This window comes from Monomorium pharaonis, chromosome 2, assembly GCF_013373865.1.
Source record: "Monomorium pharaonis isolate MP-MQ-018 chromosome 2, ASM1337386v2, whole genome shotgun sequence".
In the NCBI taxonomy this organism is placed as follows: domain Eukaryota; kingdom Metazoa; phylum Arthropoda; class Insecta; order Hymenoptera; family Formicidae; genus Monomorium; species Monomorium pharaonis.
Window position 1 is genome coordinate 6,481,415 of NC_050468.1, and position 13,735 is coordinate 6,495,149.

Consider the following 13,735-nt stretch of genomic DNA (forward strand, 5'->3'; position numbering starts at 1 on the left):
CTACCGGCGCTAGTAAACCCTGAGGGTGAGAAAGAGAGAACGAGGGACGAGAGAGGAGAGGAAGCGAGAAACCAACGTCGGCGAGGAATGAGGCGCGCGCGCGCGCGTGCGCCAGAGTGAGAGGTAGTGAGGAAGAGAGGGAGCGAGAGAAAGAGAGAGAGAGAGAGAGAGAGAGAGCGACGAGTATCGAAGTTTCGAATGCGCCCGACATCGATAGCTAGCTAGCCGCCGTCGCCGCGCTGCGGCAACGCCGCGGCGCGTCCTCGCGACAGTATGAGGCCGACGCGCTCGCGTGTCGCAGAAATCGTAGCGCGACGAGAGAGACAGACAGACAGAGAGAAAGAGAGGGGAGGAGAGCGAGAAAAGAGAGCGAGAGAAAAGAGGAACGAAAAGGAGGAGTAGGAGAGAGCGAGCGGGAGGGAAATATCATCGTTACGAGACAGAGCGCGTCGTGACAAATGCCGGATAACAGTTAGGGAAAAAAAAGACGTAGAATAAGGGGGAGAGAGAGAGAGAGAGAGAAAGCGATAAAGAGGGAAGCGCCGGTCGGTGGCGGCCGGTTGGCGGCGGTGGGGCGCAGGGCACGCTCTCTTGCGGTAGCTGCGTCAAGCGCCAGTGTCAATATGGCCGTTGACGTGAGCGCAGTGCGCGCAGAGACGTGGACGCGATAGTAGTCTCGGTTCGATCCCCCTAACATGAGGTATACTGCGACCAGGAGGGACGCTTTTACGTAATACCTGGATATAACGAACGTACCCGGCACGTACCCGTGAAATGAACTGCGCCGCGCCCGAGGCGGCCGCGGCAGCGGTAGCCGTCGCGAGCGGCAAGCAGATCGGCGCGGTACAAGGTACGTGGTGCATCATCCTCGTCAGCCGCGCATACGAACAACGTGTTGTTCCCGTCCGTGCTGCTCTCGCTCGAAAGGAACGATGTTTACAAATGCGTGTCTCTCGACGCTCGACTCCACACTCAAGCCAAAGAGAAAGAGAGAGAGAGAGAGAGAGGAAGAGGGAGAGGGAGAGAAAAAGAGAAAGAGAGAGAGAGAGAGAGAGAGAGATATCTCGCCGCGATCGATTCGTCTGTCATCCGGATTCCGCGCCGCGTCCCGAGCGTAAACGCTGGGGTCCGCGTGGATGAACCCCCTACCACCCTCCCCCGGCCACGCTCGTGTTCGCGCGTGACTCGTGCCGCTTCCTCCGTCATCGTTTGTTAACGGAGTCACGCGACAAACTAGGCGAAAACCGAAGGAGTTTTGGACGCCGACGCCGCATGGCATGGGGTGCCCGACGACGTGACAAAAAAAAGTCGAAAGTGCGTCGACCGTGAGACGGGGGGGAAAATAACCGCGCGTTTTCGTTCGCGGAGGAACGAAAGCGAAGAAAATGCTCGTGCCTGCGTGGCGATCTCGTGTCGGCGGTGTCTCGTGTTGGTGCTCCGAATGAACGCACGTCTCGCTCCCGGGCGCATCTCCGGTTTGGAGCTTTACGAACCGGTGTTCGTGCTTTACTTTTCTTTCCTCCTGAGAATAATTGCGACGGACAAGACGGACGCGAATGCATCTGAGAGGTATAATTCCACTAGAGTTCGCGCTAGTCCTTGCCAAGGATCAATCGATGCGCGTCCTCGGGATAATTTACTATCGGCGTGTCCACTTTCCCGCGACGACACCGTCCGGCTTTTTGTCCGGCCTTCGTGCCGGCGAACGTGCATTCGGCGATCGATGCGACTTCCATTCAGGAATTTCGGAAACCGGCCGTTTTTACGACTCTGACAAGTTTTAGAAGTCAGTTTTTCATGGTGACTCGAAAAGCCGCACGCGAGCGGCTGTCGTTTGTCTCGAAACTACCTCCCTCGAAACTACACAGTGAAACGGTTCGGAAAATGTGGCATTCAGCTGTGAACGTTACAGAAATATACAACCGGCTTTTGGGCAATTTATAGTCGGCATGGGTCTCTTTCTCTCTCTCTCTCTCTCTCTCTCTCTCTCTCTCTCTCCTTCCCTCGCTCCCTCCCTCTCCCTCTCTCTCTCTCCATCTCTATCTTTCTCCCGGCACCTGCCGCAGCAGATGTTAAGAATGGTCAGGGTTGTAAGAAAATGATGGGCAGTTTGAAAACGTGCGTGAATTACTTAAGAGGATGTAATAATCGTTGATCTTTGTGAACAACGTTGAACGTACCTTTTTTCCCCCCTCTTTAATCGATGCGACGAATTCCGACGAAATATTCCGTTACGAAATTCTTAGCCGAATAAAATTCTACTGACAGATTTCGCTAGCTCCAATAAATTAATTTATCGCCCTCATATATCATTTGCATCGGCGACAGCTTTCTCCATGCCATTAAAATCGACGATTCATCAGATTGATCTTTTCGAGCAAGAGCGTCAAACGTTTTCGTAATCGGTGAAACGCAATCTTCTAATTTGCAACGAAAATATTTAGATGGTATTCTATCGATCGTTGTTTAAGGTGCTTTTTATTACGTTTCTCGCGGCTCTCGGATGGAAATGCGTTGTTGCAACGTTTTTTTTTCTTTTTTTGTGTCTTACTACTGGATCATGTAAAAAAAATTGGCACGTCTGGATTGATGTTTAGATATCAAAAACGCAATGTTTAACAATGAAGAAGGATCTAAACTAAACAGTGACGACACAAAATCAACAGTTATAGAATTATTTCCATGGGTCTCAGAATTTAAGAAAATGTGCAACTGTATATACGCAGACAAAAGTATGGCTTCTTTGGCAGAGCTTATGCAGTACTATATCAGGTAATGCACCAAGTATTTCGTGTATTATTATATACAATTCACCAGTATTATCATCCTGAGCACTGGTGTCATAATATACTATTGCATGTGTTTCATCGATGTATATTCGATATGTAGCAATAATTGATATCCATTTAAAAATTAGTCTAAATAAATCTAAAAATAAGCAACAAATCTATTTGCGCAAATAATAAAATTAGAATTATTAAAAACTTTTAACCAGAAAATTTTCAATCAGATTATATTTTGCTAAAAAATGTTCTTGAAAAATTAATATTTAATTAATATTTAATGAAATAATTATATTTCCAAAATAATCTCTTAAAGAAATAATTACTTTAATAAATAATTGTGATATGAATTACAATAGTGAAAGAGAGATAAAGAATTACAGTTTAAATTAAAAATTTGTTTTTAAAGCAATATACATTATTTAACAATTCCTTATTGTTAAGGCAAACTTAATAATGGTCTTAAACTTTTAATAAATTTTTAAAACAATGTGGTATGTGTAATTTAAAATTTAAATGGCAACATAATAACAATTAACAATATAGAGTCAACAAAAGACTTTCCATTACTCTATTTCTGTTTTCTTTTACATTGTATAATTTTTAAAATATATTTTATTTTTATAGCTCTTATTTTTTCTGTTGCTTCTTTTTTATTAAATTGAAAAACGTTAGCTACACACATTACACACGTAACTTCCTCTATACGATATCATTATTGAACTGATCTTGAGGGTCATCCCGCTATTGCATTGACCCTCTCAATTACTTAATCAGATTGTCTGAAGGTCAAAAAATATTGTTTTATCTATTACAAGCCAATGGTAAAACTATAAAAAAGTATTTAATTATCTAGTTTTGCTAAAATTTAGAAATGCACGAAGATTTAACATAGATTTTTGAAAACATATTATTCTCCATTAGCATATTTTACAAAAATGTTTCAAGCTGTTTAGATCTAATATTGCGCATAAAAAATTATAGTGGTTGTTATTTTTCTTTCTTAGAAAATTAGATTTTGTATACTACATATGCTAAATAATAGATTTTAATGTATTATATACTTTTATTTATACATACACATATTTATAGTAAATGTTAAAGTTGTAAATGTTTAAGTATTTATCGTCTATTCTCTACACCTATAGATTATAATTAATATATGTAGGAACGTTTTAACATTACAAACGTTTAATATTAATATTATACATTTGTTATACAGCAAATGTGTGTATTTCATATTTTTATTGCAGAAATGTAAGTATCAGTGTGAATGAATGTTATACAAAGCCTTTACGAGCAGCAAAGTTGAAGGAATCTATTAGTGAAACCTTACTTTCGTTCTTATATATCTATCGCGAGCTTTCTGAGGTAAGTTTAAGGCAATTTGTATGGTATATCATGTTTGTATAATCCGCTTTTCACTGTATATAGATTTTTGTAGTGGCACTATTCACATTTAAATAAATACAATTTAACTTTTTTCAGGACCGTAATAGATCTATTTACTTAAATTATATGTCCGATTTATTGGCATTGTACATAGATATGGAATTAAAAGCTTCGAAAAAAAGTAAAGAAGATCATAATAGAATTTGTACAAGAATTACTTCTTGTCTTTATGTATATTTAGGTATGTATTTTGAATGTTAGTTAATTTACTGATTTAATTAATAAGACTAAATTTTATTATTTTATCCAGAACATTCCACAGAGCATTTGTTAGATACTTTGATAAAAACACAATTTATGTGCCGGGGTTATCACCGTATTTTAGATCCGATAATAACGTAAGTATTTAATATATAAAGGTATAGAAATTAAGTTGAAACTCGACATTATCTCTTCTGCCACATCATCTCTATCAGTAAAGATTGAATAATGAATTATCACATATAAATTTTATACATACATCTAAAATATTCAATATTTTATATTGTACGATATTATTTTTAAATTATCATTTTTTACGAAAATAATTTATGTAGTTTTATTTAAATATATTTTAGTTTATTACTTTAAAATTAATATAAAATGTGCAATATACTTAATTATTTTTTAAATATAATTTTGGAACATGTATTAAAATTTGTTACATATTATATGTATATTTCTTTTTTATTTGATTTCAGAAATTAATATTAATAAATTTGATTTCAGAAAAGTAATTAAAAATATTCCAGCGCATCCCGAATCAAATATTATGTACATTCGTTATTTTCTTATTTATTGTCTTTGGAAAAAGATAAATAGCGATATAGCCGTGAAAAGTCAAATTATTACAACCGCAATTGCCTCTCTGGGAGCACCACCAGCGACTTTCCCATCATGTGTAGAAGATGTATTACCAAAAGTGCCAAAGTGTCAACCAAATCCAACAAAATATTTGATGCAGCAAAAATTTGACATAAGAAAATGCTGTGAATTATTTATACAGTTTTGTAGAGAGAGCAGAAGAGATACATGGCTGCAAAAAAATGAAAATGCATCTACAATTCCAAGTTCATCCAAAAGGACTACTTCACAACTGGTACGTATATGGTATTATGGCGACACCTGGACTTATTGCGACACACTTGTTAACTCCTTAACTGCCAAAAATTGAGAAACTTTGACACTGAAGTTCATAGTCTGGAAAATCTCTTATTACTCCTTCGGACACATTTTGGATTTACCAGGCCATAAAGTACAGTGTCAAAGATTCCCAATTTTTTCGACAGTTTAGGCCGAAAGAACCAAGCCATGTCCGAAAAAACAAAGATCTTTGACGCTGGCATTTAAGGGATAAATAATTTTTTGAGATCTAGAAGTAAAAAATCTTAAGTGCAAAATGCTATTAATAGTTTTTAAATAAAAAATATTTAAAGTTGATTAATTAAATTATCTGAAATTTGTGCTCAAGTATGATACAAAGTAGTGAAAGTACTACATATAGAATTATGTAAATTAAAAAAATAAAATACTTAAAAACACCTTCACTATTATATGTCCAAACGTACAAATTTTGAACAAGATCTCAAGAGTCATTAACGAGTTACGATATCGGTGTGCGTGCGTGCGTGTGTGTGTGTGTGTGTGTGTGTGTGTGTGTGTGTGTGTGTGTGTGTGTGTGTGTGTGTGTGTGTGTGTGTGTGTGTGTGTGTGTGTCTGTGTCTAGATAGAGGAATAGATAGAAGGATAGATAGATAGATATATGATTTCTTATAAATTGTATGTAATTTCATGTAATTCTGAAACTATTTTTGACTCGAATATTATACCACATGTTACTTAACATGTAATATACAAGTAAAAAAATTTTTATCAGGTAAATTATTATAAGATATACAGGATTATTTAGTTTGTGATCATAATTAATGAAACTTTATATATATATGCAATAAGTAGTAATAATGAAGAGTAAAATCAAAAAATTTATTAAATATATTTTAATTTTATTTTATTAAGAAAAAATAAGCACAAACGTATAACAATATTATAATTATTCTGACAAAGAAATAATGAACTATATGTTTTTAGCTGGAAGTTACATCACGCGAAAATAAAAATATAGAGCGTGTCGAAAATAAATTTGTTTCGTCAAATAAAAATAAAAATAATTATGTTTTGTCCGATAATTTAAAGTCTTCAAATTTAACAGAGCAAACAAATATTAAACCTTTAGGCACAATTTCTACAAATATTTCTGTGACACGGACTATCTCTAAATCAATGAAACCGAAAGTGCTTCCACGGAAGAAGGCTAAAAAATCTAATAAAATTATAATGATTGATCTTACAACCGATATCGCTTTTGAACGGTGTATAAAGAAAAGGAAATCCAGAAAAGTTGCATGGCTTGAAGAAGCTAAGAAGAAACTTGACGCAAAGACGATAAGGGCATCACAGAAGATTAAGAACCAGCAAATAGTCGAAAATCTAAACTCTTTGAAAAACATAATTCCTAATCAACAATTGGAAGATATACTTCAACCCATGCATGCCACAGAAAATACAACTTTGAAGAATGATTTGAGTATACCTACCATGCAGGATATAAAATTGGATAACATAAAAATGAAATCTATGCAACATCTTGATAAAAATATTACATCAGTTAATAGCAACACAATATCTGCAAAACAATCAGTAGACATGAATAGCAATGACAAAAGTGAAACTGCTGGGGTGCTGCATTGCACAGTCTCTTCTTCTGTAATCGTTGATAGGCCACAGTCTAATAAACCTAAAACTTCTGAAAATTTGCTATTGGATATTACGAATAACGCTGATAAAATTAGTAAATGTCATGATGTTAATACTTTGGAAGCAAAAAATAAGGAGAAAATAAATAATAGGCATAATACACAGACTGTGATTAAACGACTGATAGAAAAAGACACTCCGCCTGAAAGTGAAACCTGTAAAAGAGTTGAAAGTTTAAGGAAAATCTGTGATTTAGGAACAGAGCACTCTAAAACTGTAAATACTCCTTCGATATGTGCCCAAGATGATTCCAAAGACGAAGATGATAACTCTAATGATATTACTAACTATCTTAGTACAACTAAGGATAAATTATCCCCGCATGTAATTTCATCTCTGGAGCATACGGATTGCAGAAATAAAACAAAGAATGAAAGAAATGGAAAAATAGAAGATTTTGGTAAGAATGAAAAGCATGTGCAGAACGATACCTGTGAAATGATAAGTAATGAAACACAGTATTTCAAATCAACCATAATTGTTAGTGAATTAAATAAAGAGAAATTTGCAGTTTCTACAGCAGCTGAAACTCGTACTACAACAACTGTAAGTAATGTGGAAATATTAATAAATGATGTAACAGAATCTGAGCAATTGCAACAATCGTGCATTACTGAAAATACAAGACATTCGCAGGAATCTAAGTCTCAAGATAAATATGTATCAACAAACCATGATGCAAATAATACTGTTAACATTAGTCAAATGAATGGAGACCATTCTAATGTACAAACAGATTTAAAAGTTGATACTTGCATTGAAGTAAGCGATGAGATACGGGATAGCAGATTCTCTAATCATAAAATCAGAGAAACTATTTTTGAAAATCACACAGCTGATAAGAAAAATATTTCTAATATTCTCGATATGTCACTGTGTTCAAAGAAAAAAGGAATCAATGGTGAGGAAGATATCGATTTGAAAGCAGATTGTAAAGAAAGCGCAGAAATAGAATCTAACGGGAATTGTGGTAGAGAATGTAACATAGAGGAATTAGAAAGATCTTCCGTACTGTGTAAAAAAGTTGACCAAATGCATAATCACGAATTACCGAAAGAATCATCACATACAAAAAACATTCAGGATTCATCGGAGGATAAATGTATCATTCGAGATTCAGAATTACACGATAATATAGATGGTCTTTCGTTGTTAGCCGATGTTATTGCAAGTCAGCACGTATCTCATCTAAAAGCCGGACGCGAGTTAAAATACGAACAAATCAAAGTCAAGGATTATGCGTCGTTAAGAAGTTCTCCTTATAATCAAACTACGGATGATGAAGCTGATACGAATGATTCGTCTAATAGCGTTTCTCAAATTTTAGAGAATCCAACCGCCGAAGTTATCAATAGAATAGTTGGAATTTATCCAGAGGATGCGTTAGACAAAGTGGCGCTTCACGTTGAAGTTACATCGACAACTGATCCTGACGACCGCGAAAACGATCCAAACAACAGCGTCTCGCATATTGTTGAAACTATTAATTACGAAACAGACACAATATCCAACAATTTAAGTATGGTGGAAAACAATGTGCAGTCAATAAAGGAGAATACGAATGTTATATTAAACGGTGAAACAGTCGTGCTCTTACAAAAGTCTCCCAATAGTAATTTATACATCATCAATAAAGCAGTGGAAAATGCACGGGATCATAATAGCGATGATGAAAACTGTCCAATTAAAGAAAAGGGCTGGATGGTCTCACCAGAAGATTGTGCATCGTTCGAAGTTGTTAATACATCGGAGCATATTTCGTTCAATTTGGATCTGCCGCAATACAATAAGGAATTATCGTGCCAAGAAACTAAATATTCCGTCGGAAGAAATAAAAGTATAAAAATCGAACCCGAGGAAGAGAATAGTTTAATGGGCATCGCAGAAATGAAATCTTACAGTAAGAAGGGTTCGTTACCGGTTGACGTGTTACCGGCGACATCGCAGATCTATCAGGATACGAACGTTGCGAATGTAAGCATCAGCAAGTCGATCGATAAACGAAAATCCAAGTCCATTCTTACTTATAGACAGAACATTAAGCAAGAGTTTAGTAATCATATTACGCCGAATTGTGGAATACAAGGGTGCAACGGGATACATTCGCATCCGCACGAAGTAATTGATCCACAACATTCGTTACATATTCCGGTCACCCATCCCACAACAATATCTCCGATTTATGGGAACTGCGCTGCCGGCACAGATCTGTGTATGCCATATCACAAGCATTGCACCTCCGTGTCGTGTAGTTTACAGATTAATTCTACTACTTCACTCCATTCCCACACGAAATCCGCTAATTCATGTGGGAGATCGCACTGCTCGTGTATAAATTATAATACGTATGACATAGTCACGCATTGTAGACAGTGTATACACCCTGCCACAGACTCCCACGTGTCTTGCATTGAAAGTAATTCTTATTTTTTGCCCACACATTCATCAGTACAAACATCCGCCGTCCAAGAGCACGATAGGACAAAAAGCGAAGCGGTAATAAGTAAATTGTATGACGAACAAATATTACGTAAAAGAGTATTACAAAGTAATACCTTGGAGAAACTGGATATGTCGCGCGAGCCGCCAGATAAGTTATTCAAGAAAGATATGGAGAATAAGTTGCCGCTGAAAAAAAGATTAAAGGCCCATGCCATGATGTCTATGGCGTATGAAAAGGTACCCATTAAAACGGAGAAATTGGATAATTATCCTGGAATTCCTATGATGTCTATAGCAGCCTTAGAAGCGATAGATGGTACACAAACGCAAATTATTAAATCGCCATATGAATTATCCCCTACCGAAGAAGATAATCCACACGGCAGCTATCATTTCAACTCGAATATAGTGCGAAGGGATTACTACAAAGATGTACACATTTCTAATACACATCATAATCTTACGAAAGAAAGTACAAGAAATCACGAGCGCCAGTTTCGACCGAATGGTGATCAGCCTAACGCTGTGTGCCTAGAAAGTTGTCAGGACAGGACACCTGCGCAGCGCAGAGACGTCACAAATCCAACATCTCTGAAACATATGGCAACGGAGACGATCGAGCAAGACAGCCCGTGTAAAAAAACAAAAAAAACGCAGTCGTCTATTAGACAAACGAGAAGCTCAAAAAGAAACGTTCCTAAGGTAAATTATTGTTACACCGATGTTGATCCAGAATGGAATCCGTCCGGTGAGTCAAAACGAAAACGTAAGAAGACTAGTCGATGATCAATACTATTTCATTACGAGAAGTCACTTCTGTAAAAATGAATAAGAAAAAGCAACCTGTATAGAGGACAAATGTGTTCTTCAAGCTGTGGCACTGTAAATCTGTAAATATATGTAAACAGAAGCAAAAATAACTCGTCTTAGGAAGATTTAGAGATAGATCGTTCAGCAGCGTGTTCAAGATTAACGTCAGCGAAGAATTGCATTAGCTATATAGAAGACTCCCGCATAAAATATTTTTGATGTTTAATTAGATATCGCTAGAAGCAAGTTGTAGAGAATTTTATTCTGTTAAACCACAGTTTAGATATATTCAAGCGCGATAGCAAATTGATTTACAATTACATGACCTGTCGTCATATTCTTAATTACTGTCATAACTAGATATGTCTAAATTGTGATTAAACATCGTCTTTCTCTACCCTTGCGATATTGTAAATGATATAAAGCTTTGTAAGATATTTCAATTTTAACGTTTTTCTATTGACATAGTTGCAGCGATGTTTGTCGCGAACTATAATTTTCTTAAGCATAAAATTCTTTTAAATTCTTGTAAAATAAGATAAAAGTTTCTGTAAAGTTTTCGGTATGAATTGTATATATATATATGTATATATATGTACATACATAATCAATGCCAAACAGAAATTTATTTGGGGGAACGTATTTCGAAGTAATATCATTTTTAAGGTAAGAATTTTATATAACAGCATAGAGTTTAATGAATTATTTGCTGACGCATTAATACAAAATAATATGAAATCAACCTGTTAAAAATATTACGTATAATATTTATACAGATTAATTATAATTATTATGTTATCATATGTTGCCTCTACAGGCAACACAGGTTATAACAATCGTAGAATCAAATTTTTAATATTGCAAATTAATGTAAATCAATAAAATACCGTAAATTTACTTTATTTTATTCTGATTGAATAATTTTAAGGTGATAATATGTATGAACTTTTCTCCAGGTTTCTGAAGAATACAAATTTAGATTCAGGAATGTAATGCGACCAGGTTGACGATTGAAAGTTAAAAGTATATAAAATCTAAAAATCCAAATTTATTGAACATAAACAGGATACACGACGTACCAGGAGCTTATTTGCATAGGTAATTCTGCAGTAATTATGTATATAGAGCTTTGTATCATAAATATCTGATAATAAGCTCTAGATAATAGATAGTTATAATTTTATTTAATTGTGATAATAGTTTTTTCCGATTGTATTGATTTCATAAAAATATGGTTTCATACAGATTTTTATAGCGTATGTCTTGTATTTCAGATTAATTACCCGCTTATATGAGTAACTTTGGGCAAGTGTTTAATGCAAGCACATAAATGTCAATAAATTCGCCAAATGATGCAAAATTATTTGTATTGCCGTACAATTTTAAAAACTGGAGATGTTTAATTTCTTCCATTTTATAATCCTTTTATTACATACATACACACACGTGCGCGCGCACGCGCGTGCGTACACACACACACACACACACACACACACACACACACACACACACACAGAGCCCTATATCAAGAAAAAATAGTATTATTTAATATAAACTTGTATACATACAGGGGTACCTATCAAAATAAGTAGAGTTAGTCAGTCGATTCGTATGAAAACAAGAAACTTCAGGTCCCATTGAAAAAGAAAGAAAAGATAGTATGCTACGTAATTGAAAGTAATCGATATATTTTTCTTGTAATGTCCATCTTTCGTTAAAACGCAAGGGCTATACACGAGCTACTTATTCTAAAAAATAAAATGACCTAATCGAGCTTGATAAATAAAATGAAACTGAGGCATGCAAAGAAAAATGCACAATTTAGATATCGATAGTTACCAAGATAGAAAAGCTTTACAACTAGCAAACATTGTATAGCTTGTTCCTATATAATTATTTAGTATTTCAGTTCATATGTCTGGAATATTGTTTTAAGAACCGATTAATATTAATATATAACATTTAATTAAATTATATTAAATTTAACGTGAACATTTTGAGATAAATTTTTAAGAATATAATTTTTTAAATGTTGTATATTATATTGTAAACGGTTCTTATGGAAACAATATTGCTCATGATTCAATTTTATATTTATATCTTATGTTAATGGTTTTTAGAGTATCTATTATTATTAAATTCTTTTGTTTTAATTTTGTGTATCTGATCTGAAAAAATTAAGTCATATTGCAGTCCCTGTGTTAAACCTGAACCAGTCAGCGTCACTATATTATTCTGATACAAATGATACTAATTACGTTTAATTATTTTGAGATATAGATTTTTTGTTCAAGTAATGCATAACTTCAGTGCCATATCCCTATACCTGATCTCATATCTGTGATCATTAGCTAAGCAGTAGCTAACATTTTGTTGTACAAAAAGAAAATGTACCTTGTTAAGTAGTCTATTCAATAGATTACTTGTCACTGTCACACTTGTCATTATTGTACATTTATTCTTCGTAAACATGGTTGTAGTTAGAGGACTTTTTATTGTAAACTGCTGTACCTCTTATGTTTACTATTGTTCCCTTATTTTCAACTATTTCCATTAGATTTTATTAACTATATTTCCCACTCTCTCTTGACTGAAAGACGCGTCTTTTTTATTACCGGTTCTTATTGTTACTATTTATTTATTAATTTACAATGCGATAAGTCTGATAGGCTTAAGTTTAACACAAATTTATATAAGTTATTATAGCTATAAATAATTAGTTCATCAAAATTGCCAAAAGTCTTCATACATATGGATCGAATATAAATAGATCATTAATCATAAATAAATTATTGTAACGCATAAAGCATTTATTAAGGAAAGTCTGACATCTTAAACATTAATCAAGTTAGTACAGTAAAGTACTTTACATCAGATGCCTCATTAATTCGTGTTCATCAAAAATTCAGTATTGTGTATGCGTAGAATATCTCTTTCATATATAATGATAAATAAACATGTATTTACTTATATTTGTACATCATGTGCATTACATAAAATATCGACTGCATAAAATTGAGGTAAATATACTTGCACATATAAAAATACGAATATATTTACCTCTCTATATTATATTCATTGAAACGATAGAGTCATCGCTATTACCTATGAAGTAAGAATAGAAATGTTAGAAACTCTGAACAGGGTAAAATATCAATATGCTTTTTGATGCTTGCAGCATCGGGTTCATTATATTTTACATATATACTTATTAAACCTAAAAATAGAATATATAATACATATACCTCTAAACAGGGTAAAAGCGAAAAAAACACTCGGCAAGCTTGTAACGTTTGTTATTTCATGTTTACATTTATAGGTATTTCTTTTGATCAACACACTATTTTACGAGTGTATCTAATCGTTACTATTTTTTCCTTTTTAGTGAATTTTAGTATAAAGTGTTTTTATTACGCCAATATAATATCGTTCAAAATCTGTAAATATATTTTTAG

At 34.6% G+C, this 13,735-nt stretch overlaps 1 protein-coding gene across 2 annotated transcripts; it reads left to right on the forward strand.

Annotated features, from left to right (window-relative positions):
* Window positions 1–280: 280 nt before the first annotated feature.
* LOC105829397 lies at window positions 281–10,814 on the forward strand. 2 transcript variants are annotated; one of them, XM_012668181.3, is made up of 7 exons: window positions 281–850; window positions 2,598–2,772; window positions 4,037–4,154; window positions 4,272–4,416; window positions 4,486–4,573; window positions 4,944–5,313; window positions 6,303–10,814. In XM_012668181.3, exons 1-7 carry the CDS (start codon window positions 775–777, stop codon window positions 10,254–10,256), a joined length of 4,926 nt encoding a protein of 1,641 aa, XP_012523635.1. In that variant the 5' UTR covers window positions 281–774; the 3' UTR covers window positions 10,257–10,814. The 2 variants fall into 2 exon arrangements, with proteins under 2 accessions (XP_012523635.1, XP_036138858.1); XM_036282965.1 differs by lacking the exon at window positions 281–850 and adding an exon at window positions 869–1,569.
* The last annotated feature ends 2,921 nt before the right edge of the window (window positions 10,815–13,735 follow it).